General features: G+C 45.2%; 1 protein-coding gene across 3 annotated transcripts in view; it reads right to left on the bottom strand.

Annotated features, from left to right (window-relative positions):
- Positions 1 to 19,129, bottom strand: part of LOC141200155 (uridylate-specific endoribonuclease D-like) — a 67,254-nt gene extending 48,125 nt beyond the window's left edge. For 2 of the 3 annotated variants that reach the window (XM_073663267.1, XM_073663270.1), the window contains exons 1-4: positions 18,975 to 19,129; positions 16,000 to 16,174; positions 15,378 to 15,580; positions 11,346 to 11,459 (exon numbers count right to left, since the gene is read on the bottom strand). In XM_073663267.1, coding sequence (XP_073519368.1) covers positions 11,346 to 11,459; positions 15,378 to 15,580; positions 16,000 to 16,174; positions 18,975 to 19,092 — 610 coding nt within the window. In that variant the 5' untranslated portion in view covers positions 19,093 to 19,129. Of the gene's footprint in view, positions 1 to 11,345; positions 11,460 to 15,377; positions 15,581 to 15,999; positions 16,175 to 17,976; positions 18,094 to 18,974 lie in introns of all 3 variants that reach the window. The other variant, XM_073663268.1, reaches the window with a different exon arrangement.
- Between the last annotated feature and the right edge of the window lie 511 nt (positions 19,130 to 19,640).

Here is a 19,640-nt window from a genome sequence, read left to right as displayed (position 1 = left end):
GCTGACCTGGTGGTAGGGCCTTCTCTTGGAGATCACTCTCCCTGGACGCTGGGGCCTCCGTGATTCCTAGCCCTGGTACAGTAGTCAGCGTTGGTCAGCCTGGGACTTGTAGTCCTCCAGGTATCCGGTGGTCCCTACTGGGTATAAGGGGTCCCTGTAGGCGCGGACCCGGTGTCCGGTGTATACTTCGGGGTGAGCCTGGTACGCTACTCTGCCCCCTCAACTCCTCTCTCCTTTCCTCCTTGCCTTCGGCCACACTCAGGGCCCTCACTAGGCTTCAGTGCACGCTGTAGGCCTGAACTTGCCTCACACAGCAGCCTGCGTGCTGATCTCTCTCTGAGCACACTCTAAACTCTAAACTAACTCTAAACTGAGCTGCCTGGCTTCACCCTCCCTACATATATCCCTAACAGGGCTCCCTCTGGTGGTTTGAGGTGGTAGGGTGGAGGTGTATGAATGTGTGAGGGCCTCTTGTGGAAAAGTCCATCCATGCACCCTACTGGGTTCTGTGGCACCTGAGCGCAGCAGGGCGCCACATTCCCCCATAGTACAATTCAGTACTCCTGGACTGAAGCATTTTTTTTCCAAAACAGGTAACAACAATGACAACAATGAATAACAGCAATAACAATTATAATAACAATAGAGTTACAGTAAGTCCTGTAACCTGGTGTCCATTTCACCAATGAAGGAACATGAGGGACCCGCCTGAAAACCCTCAACGTAGGCCCTGGGCGTGGCTACAGGGCATAGGTGATCCTGGTGCTGGACCACGTCTTTCGCCACGCCAAACGGGTTTTTGCTCCGTGGTCAACCAAAGGGGCACTCCAGGGAGAGCAACTATGTACAAATAAAGTTTTTGGCTGCTCACAGTCCTCAGCCTACGAGTCTTTATACCCTTACGGGTAACTAAATAAACACATACGTTTCAGTTTATACAATAAACAATAGTAGGCAATACCCAACTGGGTAACTATTTACACTGCAGGTATTTCTAACTTATTCCTTATACCTGGCAGGGACCTGTCCTTTTGTACTGCGTGTTGACCTATGTAGTACTGGGGTGTTGTTGTTTGTGTTTGCACTGTCTGCTACCCTGTCAGATCTACGTGTGGGCAAATTGTAGAACTGCCTTAACCTCTCGATGGGACTGGCAAGTACACTGTTTACTGGGCCTTCTGGCTCTGCTTCTACCGGTGATCCTTCTTCTGGGGATTCTTCCTGAGCAGGCTCTTCTGGGGCACTTACAGGTCTTACTTGCAGTGGAGGGTCTTCTGGTTGTTGGTAGAAGTTAATCACAGGTATTATTACGGCTCCATCCAGTTGAGGCCAATCTGCTGGGAAATCTCCTAAGACAGTATGGAGTACATCTTCTTTGGGTTCTTCAGTTACTATAAGAGGTACTTCTTCCTGTGGCTTCAATAGACCTGGGCACAACTTCAAGTGGTCTCTTGAGACTGTTACAGCTGTCTTACCTCCATCTTTACTGATTAGACAGGTTTTTCTATTGTCGAACCTGGAATCCAACACAGTGTAAGGCTCTCTTTCCCACTGGTCGTCAAGCTTGTGGTTTCTTCTCTTTCACTTCAGCACAACTTCTCCAGGTGTTAAGGGTTATGCGGGTGCACTCTTGTTGTACTGTGCTTCCTGCTTATCTCTCATCCTATTTAGACTGTTTTCGACACAGGCCTGTACTCTCTTGTACTGCTCCTGTCGGGTCGTATCCCAGTCTTCAGTGGACATGTCTGCTTCTGGCTCTACCACTCCAAGCTCCAGGTCCATGGGCAACTTTCCGGGTCTTGCTCTCATGAGGGACGCTGGAGTGCAATTGGTGGAACTCACGGGTATGTGATTGTACAGATCTACCAGGTCAGGTACTTTGTCTGGCCACTGATTCCTTTCTTCTATAGGTAAGGTCTTTAGCAGGTCTATGACGATATTGTTCATCTTTTCACATAGACCATTAGTTTGAGGGTGGAACGGCGTAGTCCGAATCTTCTTACACCCGTACAGATGGCAAAACTCTTTGAACAGCTCGGTTTCAAAGGCAGGGTCTTGATCCGTCAGCACCTTATCTGGGTATCCATGGGGCCTGCAGAAGTATGCTTGAAACGTCCTTGCTGCAGTTTCAGCCGTCAGATCCTTGACGGGGGCTACCACCAGGAACCGGGGGTAATGATCCACCATGGTCAGAGCATAAGAGTAGCCTGACCTGCTGGGTGACAGCTTGACGTGATCCAAAGCGACGATCTCTAGGGGCTGGGTTGTCTTGATGGACTGCAAGGGTGCTTTCTGGCTGCTGTAGTCTTTTCTTCTGAGGCTACAGGGTCCACAATCCCGGCACCACCTCTCTATGGAGCTCCGCATTCCAACCCAATAAAACCGACTCTTCAGGAGGGTTTCCAGCTTCTTCCAGCCAAAGTGCCCTGCTTGATCGTTGTAGGCCTCCAACACCATCTGGATGTCTGTCCTGGGCACTACGATCTGCCAGACCATCTCATGGGTCCTAGGGTTAACATACCTTCGGCACAGCTTCTCTCTATAGATGAACTGCCGGCTTCTCTCATTCCACAGTTGCTTGGCTTGTGGAGAAGCGTCCTTCTCCAGGGAGGAACCTTCCTGGGTTATCAGTTCTTTGATACGGCTGACAACTGGGTCGCTGTCCTGGGTCTCCTTCCAACTGTGATGAGGTAAAGGGTTTAGTGTCTTACCACGATACCTCCTGGAGGTACGCTGCTCGTGGACCATCCCATTTATATGGAAGGCAGGTAGCTCAATCTCCTCCAGGTCATCCACTTCTTCTTCAGTGTCTGACTGGTGAGGCATTCTGGATAGGGCATCGGCGTTCTTGTGGCCTGCCCGGTACTTGATGGTGAACTGATAGTTTGACAGTCGGGCCATCCAACACTGTTCCATGGCTCCCAACTTGGCTGTCTCTAGATGTGTCAAGGGGTTGTTATCAGTATAAGCCGTGAACTTAGTGGAGGCCAGGTAGTGCTTGAATCGTTCAGTGATGGCCCAGACCAAGGCCAGGAGCTCCAACTTAAAGGAGCTATAGTTGTCTGGATTCCTCTCGGTAGGACAGAGCTTCCTGCTGGCATAGGCAATCACCTTCTCTTTGCCATACTGCTTCTGGCTTAACACAGCTCCTAGTCCCTCGTTGATGGCATCAGTGTACAGCAGGAAAGGTTGGCTGTAGTCAGGGTAGGCCAGGATTTCTTTGCCAGTCAGGATCCCTTTCATCACTGCAAAGGACTCAGCCTGCTCTTTACCCCACTGGAATGGGGGGGGGGTTGCCTTTGTTGGACTGTCCTACCAGGAGATTTTGCAAAGGCGCTGCCTTCTTGGTGTAGTCCTTTACAAACCTCCGGTAATACCTGACCAGTCCCAGGAACTGACGTACCTCCTTGAGATTCTACAGTTCCGGCCATTTCTGGATGGCAGTGACTTTCTCCGGGTCTGGTGCTACTCCTTCTGGACTGACGATGTGCCCCAGGTACTGAATCTTCTGTTTGAGCAGGTGGCACTTGGAAGGCTTCAGTTTCATCCCATACCGGGACAATGCTTCAAATACCTCTGCCAGGTGCTGCAAATGGTCCTCATACGTCTTGGAGTACACTATCACGTCATCCAGGTATAGCAGCACGGTCTCGAAGTTACGGTGTCCTAAACAGCACTCCATCAATCTCTGAAACGTTCCAGGGGTGTTGCAGAGTACGAACGGCATACTGTTGAACTCGCAGAGTCCCATCGGGGTAGCGAAGGCCGTCTTCTCCCGGTCCTCCTCAGCAACTGCTACTTGCTAGTACCCACTAGTGAGGTCAAGGGTAGAGAAGTAATTTGCAGACTTTAGAGCAGCCAGGGATTCCTCTATACGGGGCAAAGGGTATGCTTCTTTATGTGTTATGCGGTTTACCTGTCTGTAATCTACACACATCCTCATGCTTCCATCCTTTTTCCTCACCAGGGCCAGGGGAGCTGCCCAGGGGCTACAGCTATCTCTTATTACCCCTGCTTTCTTCATGTCATGCAACATTTCCTTCGCTTTCTGGTAGTGTGCTGGTGGTATGGGCCTGTAACGTTCTTTGATGGGTGGATGGTCACCTGTGGGTATATGGTGTTGTACCCCTTTAATCCTCCCAAAATCAAGTGGGTGTTTGCTGAATACCTGTTCGTATTCCTGGACCACCCTGTGTACACCTTGTTTTTGATGGACAGGAGTGGTGTCAGTCCCAACATGGAGCTGTTGACGCCAATCCCCCACCTGGGTTTCTGAGTCATTACCCTCCACTATGTCTGATGAGGTTAAAGCCTCTACTGTGTGTATGGCGTCATCATTCACAGTATACAATCTGGCAACAGTGGCGTATCTTGGTAATTTAACTTCATCCTCCCCACAATTTAGGAGACGTATGGGTACCCTCCCATTGCGTACATCAGCTACCCCTCTAGCAGTTAAGAGTGTAGGTCTGTGCTCTGAGCTAATGGGCTCCACTACCGCCTGGTAGTTCTGTCCCTTGAGACCTATTGCTACACCAAATCAGCATCTCACTCATTGGGGGAATCACAATGGGTATCGGGTCTGTCACCCGTACATTACCAATCTCACCACCTGTTAGCTTTACCTGTTGCTGGTACAGGAGGGCTCGAATCTCTCTCTGGAGAACCTTCCTCTGCCCTGGTTTGGCAGTGTCAGCAATCTGTTGGAGCAAAAACAACACTTCTCCCAAACAGTTACCAACAATATTCGTACCAAGTATCATATACAAGTCTGTATCACCAGGGTTAGATTCCACTACAATCAGTCCTTGGTCCTTTAGTTCCGCTCTCCCCACCTTCACTGTCACGTCCTTAACCCCCACTAGTTTAAGAGGAAGGCCGTTAGAGGCATACACAGAGAGGTTCGGGGCTGGCAGCCGGAGTTCATCTACGGACCAGTACCTTTTGTAGAGGACATCAGGTATGATGGTTACCTGTGAGCCGGTGTCCAGTAACGCAGGTGTTGCTATGCCATCCAGCACGATGGACAGGAAAGGCCTTCCTCCTACGAACCGATGGTACCAGCTTGATGGGCCTGGTTGACTTACTCCTGGGTGTCGACACTCGGCCCCAGGGTTTGCTCGCTTAAAGGACAGTTCCGCGCTGTGTGGCCTGCCTTGTGGCAGCGGTAATAGATGAAGTCTCCTGGAGGGCGACGTTTGTCATGGGTCCTCCCATGGGGTGGCGTTGTCCTCCTTCTTCTTCTCATCCAGGGGACATCCTCGGGCTGTCGGCGAGTAGTATCCTTCCTTCCGGCTCGGGCTCCTCCTGTAGCTGCAGGGTGCTCAGGACAGTGGTCAGGGTTTTACTTAGCTGGCGCACTTCAGAGTGCAGGCTGGCCAGCTCGCTAGGGGGCACTGTTTGCATTTTTGTTTCAGCCATCAATGAAGGAGCAGGGGGTGCTGCGGCCCCACCCTGGTAACGCTGGATAGCAGTCCCTGATGTTTGCAGGGGCTGTAGACCCTTAATAGCCATGTCCTTGAGGGTGTCAAAGGTGGCGTCTGGATGATCTAAAGCCCACCACCGTACAGTTCTGCTCTCTTCCTGGGACCTCAACCCCTGGATGAACTGTTCCGTCAGCATTTTATTCTCATCCTGTATGCTGGCTGGACTAACCTGTTTTAGGGCCCGCAGGGCTTCCTGTAAACACCAGGCGTAGTCCCGGATACTGTCCTCAGGTTTCTGGACACAGTGGTAGAACCTCATCCGGAGATCTGTCTCAGTGCGGTTTTTAAAGACAGTTCAGTTTGCAGTCTCTTAAAGATGGTGGATACTGATTCCTGGTCTGCGGCTGGCCAGGTTTCAACTTCCCGCTCTGCGGCACCAGTCAATTGTCCCAGCACAACAGCGGCTCTCTGCTTACCAGTCATAGAATACATGTCCAGTACACCGCATATTTTTCTCTTGAACCCAGACAGGGTGTCTAGTTTGCCATCATACTGGGGAAGCCATTTCGGCAGGGCCATTGGTATCAACGGGGTCACGACCCCTGCTGGTGGAGCGGCCGCTCCGGCCTGTGCAGCATCGGGCGCAAGTTGAGCATCAAGAGCGTTAACCGGTGCTCCGGCGGCTTGCTGGTCATCGGCCATAGTTGCGCCCACCTAGTAAACCTTCTTCACTTTTTAGCAGGTAGGCAACTGTCTTCTTCCAGGACCTTGTGTCGCTCGCGTCTGACGTCAGAGCGTCCTCTGGACTCCTTCCAGGACCTGATGCTTCCTGGTTCGATGTCAGGGGCAGGGCGTGTCTTGGGCTTCGCGCGCTTCCAGCGGTTACGCCTCTCCGATTCCCGCGGTTACGCCCCTCTTCTTCCTGCGCGACGACAGGAAAATGGCAGACAATGGCGGGAGACTTCACCACAGTGAGTATTACAGTCTTTTAAGGTGCACAGTACCCGGTGGCAACGGGCACGGAATCCTGTTCGTTGCAAAGGACACGAAATCCTGTTTGTGACGCCAAGTTTGATGCACCCCCAGGGCCGTGGGGTACTCGGCAGCCGGGCCTCTGGTTGCTGGGGGATATCACGGTGACTGGCCCGGTCTGTGACCCAGGGCGGTCAATAAAAAGGGGGGTTATTTATAGGGGATTTGGAAAGTGTTCGTGACGCCACCTGTGGAATGCGGCTAACGGGAGGGCCGCCGCTGTGGAGCAGTCCTCTGAGGAAGATGGTAGGGCAGCTTGTGATGGAACGGCTCCCCACAGGTGGAGTGGGCCTCAGGGCAGCGTGGAGTAATAGATGGTGGTTCGGGTGAGAGACGACCAGGATGGTTCAGGGGAAATGACAGACACTCACACGGGGGTTCGCTTCAATACCTTTACTGGTCTTGATGCAGGTACGGTCCAGGGTACTCGGTACGCAGGGTGCATTTCTGGACTCTCCCCAGTGAGCGGGTATAGGGCCTCCTGATCCGTTGCTTCCACTTGCTAAGCTTCTGACCTGCCTGGAGCTAGGCCTGGCTTAATTACTGTCTCTCTCTCTTGCACCTGCTGACCTGGTGGTAGGGCCTTCTCTCTCCCTGGACACTGGGGCCTCCGTGATTCCTAGCCCCGGTACAGTATTCAGTGTTGATCGGCCTGGGACTTGTAGTCCTCCGGGTATCCGGTGGTCCCTACTGGGTATAAGGGATCCCTGTAGGCGCGGACCCGGTGTCCGGTGTATACTTCGGGGTGAGCCTGGTACGCTACTCTGCCCCCTCAACTCCTCTCTCCTTTCCTCCTTGCCTTCGGCCACACTCAGGGCCCTCACTAGACTTCAGTGCGCGCTGTAGGCCTGAACTTGCCTCACACAGCAGCCTGCGTGCTGCTCTCTCTCTGAGCACACTCTAAACTCTAAACTAACTCTAAACTGAGCTGCCTGGCTCCACCCTCCCTACATATATCCCTAACATGGCTCCCTCTGGTGGTCTGAGGTGGTAGGGTGGAGGTGTGTGAATGTGTGAGGGCCTCTTGTGGAGAAGTCCATCCATGCACCCTACTTGGTTCTGTGGCACCTGAGCGCAGCAGGGCGCCACACTTACATTCTACAAGGAAATGGGGGGACACAATAGGTGAAAAGTGCTTGTTATTCCAGGTCTGGCAATTATAATAAATAGGGATTTTCATATAAAGCTGTATGATCCGGTCATCAGCCTGTATGTTTAAGTGCAGTACTCAAGTACCCAGGGCAGTTATCTTGTGCATGGAGGGTGGGGAGACAGATGAAAAGTAAGGAACAGATTCTTAATAATATTTAGGAGGGAACAGGGGAAAGTTAATTTACTGAGTAGTTAAGGTGGTAGGCTTGTTTAAAGAGATGGGTTTTTAAAGCGCGCTTGAAGACATGTGGGCTAGACATCAGTCAGATCACCTGGGGTAGTGCATTCCAGAGAACTGGTGCAGCACGAGAGAAGTCTTGGAGATGGAGGTGCGAGGTTCGGATTATGGGGGATGTTAGTCTTAGGTCATTTGTAGAACGGAGGGCACGTGTAGGGCGATAGACAGAGATGAGAGAGGAGATATGAGGCGGTGCAGAACTATGGAGAGCTTTGTGGGTGAGAGTGATGAGTTTATATTGGACCCTGTAGCGGATGGGCAACCAGTGTAATGACTGCCACAAGATGGAGGCATCGGTGAAGCGGCTGGACAGAAATACAACCCTGGCTGCCGCATTCAGGACAGATTGGAGAGGAGAAAGTTTGGTAATAGGGAGACCTATCAGAAAAGAGTTGCAGTAGTCCAGACGAGAGTTAATAAGAGCAACAATAAGAATTTTAGCAGTTTCAAAGGTGAGTAAAGGTCAGATTCAGGAGATGTTTTTAAGATGCAGGTGACAGGAGCGAGTGAGTGATCGGATATGGGGAGTAAAGGAAAGGTTAGTGTCGAATATGACCCCAAGGCAGCGGGCGTGCTGCTTGGGAGTTATGGTTGAACCCTCCAAGGTAATTTTGATGTTAGGTAGAGTTGGGTTAGTAGAGGGGAGAAACTCAAGAAGTTCAGTTTTAGAGAGATTCAGTTTAAGATAAAGGGAGGACATGATGTTAAAGACAGCAGACAGACAATCCTTGGTATTTTGTATTAGGGTAGGGGTGATGTCAGGTGAAGAGGTGTATAGTTGGGTGTCGTCAGTATGATACTGGAACCCAAATCTGCTGATTGTTTGTCCAATAGGGGCAGTGTATAGAGAGAAAAGGAGGGGGCCTAGGACTGAGCCCTGCGGAATATATAGCCACACACACATATATACCTCTTATATAGCCTCCTTTATTATGTATATTGCCATCCCTTCTTACACAGTGTCCTCTCTTGTTATGTACAGCTCCGTCCCTTACATATTGGATTATTTATAGCCCCCTGTTCTTTATTACATACCGTCCTCTCTTGTTAGATACATAATTCAATGACGGCTGATGGAGCATGGGAAAGCTTCTTTTCTGATGGAGGAGCCGATGGACTGGTCTTCTGGTCACCGGATACTCCATCAGCAGTCATTTTATATCTAACAAGAGACGACTATGTAATAAAAGAGGGCGCTGTGACAGACAAATATAACAAGAATATGCTATGTAAGGGACAGTACTGTACATAACAGCAGAGGAAGCTACTAAAAAGGGAAGGCACCATATATAACTAGAGAGGGTGGTAAGTAATAAAGGAGGGTGTTATACATAATAAAAGATGAAACTATATAACTAAGGATGGCACTTTACATAAGTGAGTACACTATATACTAAGGGACTGTGCTATACATAATAAGGCTACATTCCTGCATCTGTGTGCAGTGTCGGTGTGATGTTCTGTTTTACAGACATATTGAGCATGTGCTATTCTACTCCTCAAAATTGGATCAGAACAGGACATTCACTGACCCTCACGGATCTCAGTCTCAGATCTGTGATTTTCATGGATGTGTGAATGGATCTATAAAACTCTACGAGTCCGTGGACCATCCGATAAAAAATCTGTCAGCACACGGACATTTCACATAAATGTGAGAATGCAGCCTAAGAGATTTTACATGTAACATTATCACTCCAAGTCACACAGTGCAGATATAGAATAATATTTACATCCAGGCACTTACCGCTGACGTCTCATCTGATCAGAGTCGGTTTCTTCTGTTTCTTCTCCATCCGGTCAGACCGTCATGTTGACATCTCCCAGCCACGACTCGTCTTGTCACGATGATCAGTGCAGCCCTTAAAAAAACAAAGTCATATATATTGTATATATACATGCGTTTCACCCGCACTGCGCCCCTGACTACAGTTATGTACCCCACCATTAATATACTATTAGCCACGCACCAATCCAAATATAAAGTGATAAGTAGCACTGTGCCCCCCATTAACTATAATCTCCACCGGGCCAGTAATATAAATTATTCAGTCTCTGTGACTCTCCCCAATTAACTGTTAGGCTATGTGCTCACGGAAAATATATAAGGCTTTACAGTACAAGCAAAGTGAAACCCCCATAATTGCTCTCTCGCAGCACCCTCATCATTGCTTTCTCCCAGCACCCCCATCATTGTTTTCTCCCAGCACCCCCGTCATTGCTCTCTCCCAGCAACCCCCATCATTGCTCTCTCCCATCACCCCCGTCATTGCTCTCTCCCAGCACCCCCGTCATTGCTCTCTCCCAGCATCCCCGTCATTGCTCTCTCCCAGCATCCCTGTCATTGGTCTCTGCCAGCACCCCCGTCATTGCTCTCTCCCAGCACCCCCATCATTGCTCTCTCCCAGCATCCACGTCATTGCTCTCTCCCAGCACCCCCATCATTGCTCTCTCCCAGCATCCCCGTCATTTCTCTCTCCCAGCAACCCCATCATTGCTCTCTCCCAGCAACCCGTCATTGCTCTCCTAATCCTCATCATTGCTCTCCCCAGCCCCATCATTGCTCTCCCCATCCCCACCATTGCTCTCTCCGTCTCCACCATCCCCATCATTGCTCTCCCCGTCACCACCATCCCCATCGCCACCATCCCTATCATTGCTGTCCCCATCGCCACCATCCCCATCATTGCTCTCTCCCACCTCCCCTCACTCCCCTGTTCCTCTCCCCAGCGTTTCAGTAAAAAAACAACAAAAAAACATAAAAAACAACTTACCTCACAGACCGCTCCCCCGCAGCATCCTCGTTGCCGGTAACTTTCTCCCTGACTCAGGCGCGCGCTGCATGATGACGTCATTAAGCTGTGCACGTCTGTGTCAGGGAGGAAGCGCCAGGCAGGAAGCAGAGGAGGGATCCCCTCAGCTCCGCTGCCATTTTGCTCCTGTCAGCAGTGGAACTGGAAGGCTCACTCCCTTCCCACCGTACATGAGAGGGCAATCTGTCTCTCTCCCGGAGCTTCAGGCTCCGAGAAGCAGGCCAGATTGCCCTCAACTTTAGCCAGCTGGATCGGCGGTATGTCCGTCCCTGGCACTGGCTGTTATGATTCAGAAGGAGTCGCTATGTGCTCTGTCGGAAATAATTTTCAGCCATATCCTCCTATTTGAGGTGGACCAAGACGTGGTCTACTGCATTTTGGTGCCCACCTCAGTTAGGTGTATACTGACAAAAATGATGGCCAAGAGAGCACACAGTGACTCCATCGGCATCATTATAGTCAATGGCCGCATCAGCGATTAACACCCAAATCCTGTTTTCCAGGGCTTCAGATAAAAACCCCGACAGAGCCACTAACGTGGGGATCAGGTGCAAAGTGAACTTGGCCTTATCAATATCTATACTTTATCCTCATCTCAACTTTTAAATCACTTTTGATCACAAGCTCATTATCAACCTGCATTAACTTATAATTGTCTTGGTATGTTGGAAATATTTATCTCACCATGAAAGACATGTTCAAAGCCTGAAGAGTCCAAGGAACCTTTAGAGCGCGTGTACAATCCAAACCACATTTCCCGCAGGTCACTCTCAAAGCTTTCAACTGATGTGTAATAACCTGTACATCAAAACTGTGTGTCAGACAATCCACAAAGTGACGCTCTCCATGCTGTAATATATTGGTAATGACACAAGGAGACATTCATTTATGTCCATATCATGGAAGATACAATTATATTTCCTAATTCATAAAAGTCATTGCTGAATTCACAAATATTGCTAAGAAACAAACAGGAGAAATCCACAGAACTTTAGCGTTAACTGAATGCAGAAAATAAGAGAAAAATAAGCAGAAATTAAAGGTTATTCAGCTGCCATCACCTACCTGTCCAAGGGGAACTAATTTGATTAATTAACCAGGTAAAGAGGTTTTCCCCTCTTAGACATTCATGGCATGTCTATAGGATATTCCATAAATGTTTGACAGCACCTACCTCAAGAACTATGCCCCATTTAAGTACAGAACTTCCATAAAAGTGACAGCAGAAAGCAGTGCATGTGCGACTACTTTCCAACATAGAAACCTGAACAGATGGATCTGTTCAAAAAAAAAAACAAGAAAAGTCAACACTCTGTCCCAAGCAGCAGCAAAAAAACACAATTGGAGCTGGTCACATTCGATCTGCAATGACCACCTTCCAATTCCCGGGAGTGCGAGATCAAATCCATGCTCTCAAGACGAGTGTCCCGGAAATAGGACCTGATCTATCAGACATTTATAGCATATCATATGAATATGGCATAAATGCTGAGATAGGAATAATCCTTAAATGGCTCTATATATATATATATATATATATATATATAAACACACCTCAACATTGAAATTGTAACACCGAGAAGCAAAAGTCATGGAATTTTGGAAATTACAGCATCGAAAGGCATTATAATGATATGCAAATGATGAAAAATGGAAACAAAATGTAAAAAATTCTCAATATATTCAACATTGAGTATGAGCACCACACTGCTTTCAGTGAGGTTATTAAATTAAATCTGTCAGCAGGTTTTTGTTATGTAATCTGAAGACAGCATGCTGTAGGGGTTAAAACAAATTTTTTTCAGCGATGCCTCTCTTATTAAGCTAGGTTAAGTTGTTTATTTGCAGTGATTGTTTTAGCTCCAGCAGCTTATCATTACTGGGACACAGGAAGCCTTGTGTGGGTGGGGTTAGCTTTCTCAGCTCTGCTGCATTGCTAAATCTAAAAACTCTGATTGTGCCAAAACCCAATAATCTAAGTGATACATCATTTGATTCAGGGTCTCCTTTGCCTACATCATGCTGCTCTCTGCTAAGGTAGCAAATTCCTGCTGATAGATTCCCTTTAATGGTTGTCTGAGGAATGTTCTACCACCCTGAAGCACTTGGGCACGCAAATCATCAAGATCTGCTGCTGGCAGCTCCCTTTGCAATTGCCAACTAATGGCATCATCGGTGTGCTCGCTGGAAGACAAGTCTGGAGGCAATGGTAGCACGTTTAGGCCACGCACTGCTTTTAGTAACACGAACACCAAACTGCCTGGTGTATAATGCTAAGTTCTTAGTTTACCTGAAATTAATATAAAAGGGGTCCTGCTACCATACATTATGTCACCTTACATCATAATCCCAGGATTAGGACAGGTGTGAATGCCTTGTGAATGCCTCTTCACAGCATTACCCATGTGGTCTCTAGACCAATCTTCAGCTCTCATTAAGTCCAAGACAAAAGCAAGACTCATCACTGAAGAGAATGGACCTCCATTTCAACCTCCATGGGTCCATTACAGCCATAGGTCTCTATCTGTAGATCAAGTGGTCAACGCCATGAAAAAGCCTTCACAAGGGAGTGTCACACCGTTCATACTCCTGGGATTATGGTTGGGGTGAAGCATAAAGTATGGTAGCTGGACCACTCTAATCTTCATTCCTAGTACATTAATAGCTCATCGTTACATTGATTCGGTCATGGAACCTGTTGTATGGCCATTTCTCCCAAATTTCCCAGCAGCAGTTTTTCAATATGTCAATGGCAGGCAACATTTATACACTCCATTGTATGGAGACACATCGGAGAGTTTTACTATTGTGTTGGGGCCACACAAGAGGGACATAAGCATTAGTACTCTATGGGGGACAGTACTAATGTGCTATAATTTATTTTATTTTTGAGAATACTGGCTCTATGGGTTGAACAAAAAGGAGGTAGTGTTACTCTGTAGAGCACCAGAGATGCACTATGGCACTGGTCTTCATCTGGTGCAGTGTAGATTAGGGGGGAAAGTGGGGAGGCTGCTCTTGAAGCAATTAGCAGATTTCTGTGTTTTTCATTCTCCAGAGAAAGATGTAGCTGGGAAAAGTCAGAGTGGTCTGCAGCGGATGAAGAAGAAAAGTGAAAATGAATGACTTGGAGACATCGCTGCTGAGTCACAATTCTGTCTCTGAGCTCCTTGGACAGTTCCTTTGAGCTCATGATTCTCATTTGGTCTGACATGCACTGTGAGCTGTGAGGTCTTCTATAGACAGGTGTGTGCCTTTCCAAATCAAGTCCTATCAGTTTAATTAAACATAGCTGGATTCCAATGAAGGAGTAGAACCATCTCAAGGAGGATCACAGGGAAATGGACAGCATGTGACTTAAATATGAGTTTCTGAGCAAAGGGTCTGAATTTGCAAAAAAATTCTACATTTATGTTTTTTTTCAGTCAAGATGGGGTGCAGAGTGTACTTTAATTAGAAAAAAAGAACTTTTTAGAATTTACCAAATGGCTGCAATGAAACAAAGAGTGAAAAATTTAGAGGGGTCTGAATACTTTCCGTACCCACTGTACATTATTTACTATCTGCAGAGCTCCTGTGTATAACGACAGTAGTGAAAATATAGCGTTAATACAGTTGTTTTTGTTAATGATCAGTATGGTAGTATTATTCATTCACCGCTATATGTGATGGTAATATATGGTTATGCTGTAGCGATATTTGGCCATTATATGTGGTATTACTGGTATATTGTTCTTGATAAAGTGAGTTTTGATCAGTAAAAAGATGGTGGATATATTCAAAGTTTCAGACACTATGTCATGGTGTGGGCATTTTGCCTTTGTATAATGGTATTAATGGTAATATTGGTCTTGGTATTCTGGACTGCTCAGTGACAGTATGGAGATAATATTTATTTGGTATCTGTATGAATATTATTTAGAAGTATTACCTTACTGTTGATTTTTCTGTAAGATTTATATATTTTAATTGTAGTTTTTTTGTGAGTGGCAGATGCATATGTCTTTATAGGCTCTGATAAATCCTCTGGGGCTTATGCATCTGAGCAACATTCTGACGGGGGAGCCCAGGTTAAAATGATACCCTGGGGCCCATAGATCTCTAGTTATGCCACTGCTGCAAGCCCATTTTGTAACTGAGTGGGCTTCTGATTATTATCTCTAAGAAAACGGGAATGACAATCATGACATGCTCCATTGGATTACTTGGTGGAATTCTTCCCTAGATACATTTAAGGGGGAATACATTGGTTTGGAGAAGCACAACACATGTAATGCCTATTCCTGTGTAATGCAGTACCTTAGAGACTTATCTGACGCCATATACTTTTTGCCTTGTACATAAGGCCTAAAGATAAACTTTGATAGGGAAAGGCAAGTCTCTTGCCGGTCCCCATGTGTCCACTAAGCACAAAGGTATAATGAAAAATAAATACCAAATTTCATACATTATTGTGTTGTGAAAAATCTGCATCGCACCCGTTAGTCACCACGTTATACACTCACCTAAGCAGAGGAATGATGGTCACCTGTTGCCACATTGATTGTTGCTATCTGATGCCCCCTAGTGGTGCAAATTCTTAAAATGCAAATTCTTAAAAAATATTGATGTATAGAGAAGACGATAATTCATGTAGATGTAAAAAATAAAGATTATGATATAGTTCATCATAAAGTAATACTCAGTGTTTCATGGATGTAATAAATCTTGTTTTACCTTTTGAAATAAAGAAACTAGAAAGTTTCTTCATGATAGTAGTTTGGAATACTTCATCTATAAAGGCAGTTTGTTCTTGGATCTCTTCATTGCTGACAGTTTCCAGAGTTCCTGTGTTCTTAACATAATTGTCCAACAAAGAAATGAGTCGTGCAAAGGTTGGACGAGTAAATAATTTGGCTTCATTGACATAGCCGAAAAGCCTAGGGATGGAAAATATAACTTAAAAAAGAATGTATCACATATATTAGTTTTTAATACTTACAGGGGTTGTCCATCACTCTATTTTATTTTACAAATGAGAACATGGTGGTCTTAAAACAAACACATACCTCCTCATAGAACTGGACAATTGATGAACAGACAAGAAGAAATGCCATCAATTTCTTAAGGAGTTTTTTTTTGCAAACGAAATAAAAAAAATTGTCTAACTTTCCACCTCTGATCTGTTTTCTATTTTTTTTTGTGGTGAATAAAATTTGGGTATAAGATTTCCAATCATTTGCACTCTTGTTTTCTTTACATTTTACACAGCATCCCAACTTTTTTGAAATTGGGGTAATAGTACATACAGTATGTAATACCAAGTGCTAGAATATATGTTATCATGTAGTCAGCTTACTTTTGGCTGGAAAAGTCTGTCCCTGTGCCAGTTTGGGAACTGGATGCCTTGTGCTGAAGGTTCAGGATAATGTCGCCATTGCCAGCTCTGTTCACATCATCCAAATACAGCTGTTTAGACAGGTTCTGAATGTCATCATTAGTGGCAGCAAACTGTGATGCTGGATGAGATTTCTCTGTCAATAAAGGGAGCAAAGTGTTATTGAAACAGAGCGCTTCTTAGTAGTTGATCTACAAAGCAGATAATCTTTGAGCCAGTTTTAATTTAGGATGATCAGTACCTTATTTATTGAAGACTAGCACCCAGAGTTCTGAAACAAATAAGTTTCGGAAGCTAGAAAAGTGTTCTCTACATAATAAAAACTAACTCAAATTAACCATGTCTATTTACTTTCTCACCTTCAGCTGATCCTGTTAAAATCTCTGCCTCAAGAACATTTCTATTCAATGATGTTACAACTAATCGTGTACCATTGCAGAGTCCTCATTTTCTATTCAAATTTCTCAACAACATAATAATGCTGCCACCTTAAGTCTAAGGCAGTGACTTGGCATGCCTGATGGGGTTAAGCTATTTAAAGATTCAGTAGGAAAATGTTCCCTTTCATCGTCGTCATCTACAACAAAAGAGTCATTGCTCCAACATCAGCTGATGTTTTTCTCGGACTCACCTCAACATTAAGCTCTTTATGTAGTAAGATGATTGGCTCAAAATGCGATAAATTGGATTGTAAACTCAGAATAGTCATAGTTTTCGGCACATTTCTGAGTGCTGGTGACCCCCATGTCAAGCAAGAAAGACATACCATAAAACAATTCCAGCAAGGTATTTTTTGCATTAATTGTATTCTGGTGATGAATCTAATCTCTCCTGCAAGTGTAATCCTCAACTAGATTAATACAAAGGGAATGTGTCCTCAGAACGTGTCCTATTATTTAAATCAGGTTTTTATGTTTTATATTTTTTTTTATTTGATTTTTCTGTTTAATTACCCATATCACTATCTATATTCGATGTAGATACAGTTGAAAGTAATGATGGAAAAGGGAGCCATTAGCTCTCCCCTCCACTATTCTCCCTCTGCGTCTGAGCTCTGACGTCTCAGTGTAGCAGGCGCGATGACGTCACTACACCGCACCCTCTGTGCAGAGCTTCAGACCACACGCTGCAGAGACTGGAGTAGCAGGGGAATGAGGAGAGATAAGCATTTATTTATTTCTTAATTTTTAATCAATGAGTACATTGTGTGGGTCATTATACTAACTTGAGGGCTATGCGGGGTCATTATACTATTTGAAGGACTTTGTATAGGCCATTGTACTCTTTGGAGGGCTATGTGGTGGCCATTATGCTATTTGGAGGGCTATGTGGGGGCCATTATACTGATTAGAGGGCTATGTGGGGGCTAATTATGTTGTTTGGAGAGCTGTATAGGGGGTATTTTACAGTTTGGAGGGCTATGTGGGGGGGTCATTATACTGTTTGGAGGGCTATGTGGGAGGGTCATTATACTGTTTGGAGGGCTATGTGGGGGTCATTATACTTTTTGGAGGGCTATGTGGGGGGTCATTATACTGTTTGGAGGGCTATGTGGGGGTCATTATACTTTTTGGAGGGCTATGTGGGGGATCATTATACTGTTTTGAGGGCTATGTGGGGGTCATTATACTGTTTGGAGGGCTGTGTGGGGGTCATTATATTGTTTGGAGGGTTATGTGGGGCCATTATACTGTTTAAAGGGCTAGTGGGGGTCATTATATTGTGTGCAAGCAATTATACAACGCGAAGGGTTGTGTTGGGACCATCATACTGTGTGGAAAGTTGTGTAGGGATCATGATTTCTATGTACGCCCCTGGTCACACATATACTGTATAACAGTGAGAATCACAAATGAAGGATTCTGAAAATGTACTGGTAAATTACATTGATAAAATACTGCAAAAAACACAGACTTGCTGGGTAGAACATGTACATACCTAGAAACATGTTTAGTTGGCCTTGCTGCGTCATTACTATTTTATCCAGTTCATTGCAGTCACCTTCTATTCTTTAAAATCTTTCCCAATCTTGCACTTTACAGAATCAGATAGCCACTAGTCCAGAACGATAAGGCTAGTTTAGGAAACAGTAGAGGAGGAGACCAAGCAAGGAAAGCAATATTTCCCTGCCGGAGGTTTGTTTCAAACCATGGCTAGCATTTTAGGTAAGGTTGCCTTTTTATAGGATATAGCATTTTATGAAGAGCTACACATTTAGTATTTTTTTTAACTGAGTATAATGTCTAAAATGTTAAACTAATACATAAATGATAACAATAATAAATAAAACATTGTAAATGTTAAAAACAAAATGGAAAAATGTTCTAAAAACAAACACTTTGGCCAATTAAAGAGTCAAAATTTCCTGAATACGGATAATAAAAATTGCACTTTAAATTGTGACAAAATACAAAATTAGGCAGTTTTCTTCATAATACAGCAGCAACACCTAGACATTATTTTTCAATTGTATGGTAGTAATGAGGAAGATCCAGGTGTTTCTGGTGTAATATAAATCCTAAATGGTGTCCGTCTGAAAGTGGCCTTATTGAAATTAAATACTAAACTCCTGAAAATTGCCCCTGATTTGTGAATTTTAAAACTAGATGACCTACAAGATCTGCTTGCGTCTCTTGGTAAAGGTAAAAGCTGTAGAACTATTGCCGTAGGCATCATTAAATGGCGTTGGAGAGATGTACAGTAAGCTCGGTAGTATTTGCTGGGTTTACACCAGACACAACAAAACTAAAGCATTATATGTAATAGCCAATGTCTCAGAAAAGCTTCAATATAAAAAAGAACAGATAAAATACTGTGAAGAAAATGTGCAAAAATATAAAAAGAATTAAAAATGGCATACAATATACAAAAATTAGCATGTATGATAATGTCTGAACAACCATATAGAAGAGATAGTAATATAACTGCTTTCTCACTTGATCTCGGCAGCTTTGCTCCACAAATTACGCATGGTAAGAGCCACAGCAGAACAAAAGTGCTCTTCATGGTGTACGATCTGAATGTAAAATCCTTAAGACTTCTCTGTAACCACATGTCTTTTATAGACCTCTTGTCTCAGTGACCTCATGGGGCTGGCACATTTACAAAACTAACTCTGTGTGTCCCAAAAGGCTTGCATATTAATGCCAGACTAGACCTAGTGTCCATGAAAAACAGTAAAGTCTTGTAGCATTTGTAAACTAGTGACAGGATGGTCACAGACATAAAAGGCTTCAGATCTCTACATTTTTTTCATTTTAGTTAAATTAGTTCAATTATTTTTTCTAATCTTTAAATGTAAAATTAGAATTCTGAGGTTGTTCCCCTTAACTAGGAGTTGTTCCTAAGGTTCCCCTTCCTCTTTTTGTGTGATCACTGTCTCATTACAACAAACGGCATATTAGCACACACTGCGCATCACCACCACTCTGAATCGGCTCATGTCTTCATTTCCCCTTTCGCCACTCTAGGCCATTATGCTTGCTCAGGCCTCCCTTTCTCTCCACAACTGAAATGATTCTTTTCAGTCACTGTAGTCTGCTGTGTGACATCTAAGGTTTTATGCAGCTGCAGGATTATTCCGAGGATCCGCTACTGAACCT

Source organism: Phyllobates terribilis, unplaced genomic scaffold, assembly GCF_046119375.1.
Source record: "Phyllobates terribilis strain yellow unplaced genomic scaffold, ASM4611937v1 Scaffold_2__4_contigs__length_985480577, whole genome shotgun sequence".
NCBI classification, from domain to species: domain Eukaryota; kingdom Metazoa; phylum Chordata; class Amphibia; order Anura; family Dendrobatidae; genus Phyllobates; species Phyllobates terribilis.
This window is presented reverse-complemented; position numbering and strand designations above follow the sequence as displayed.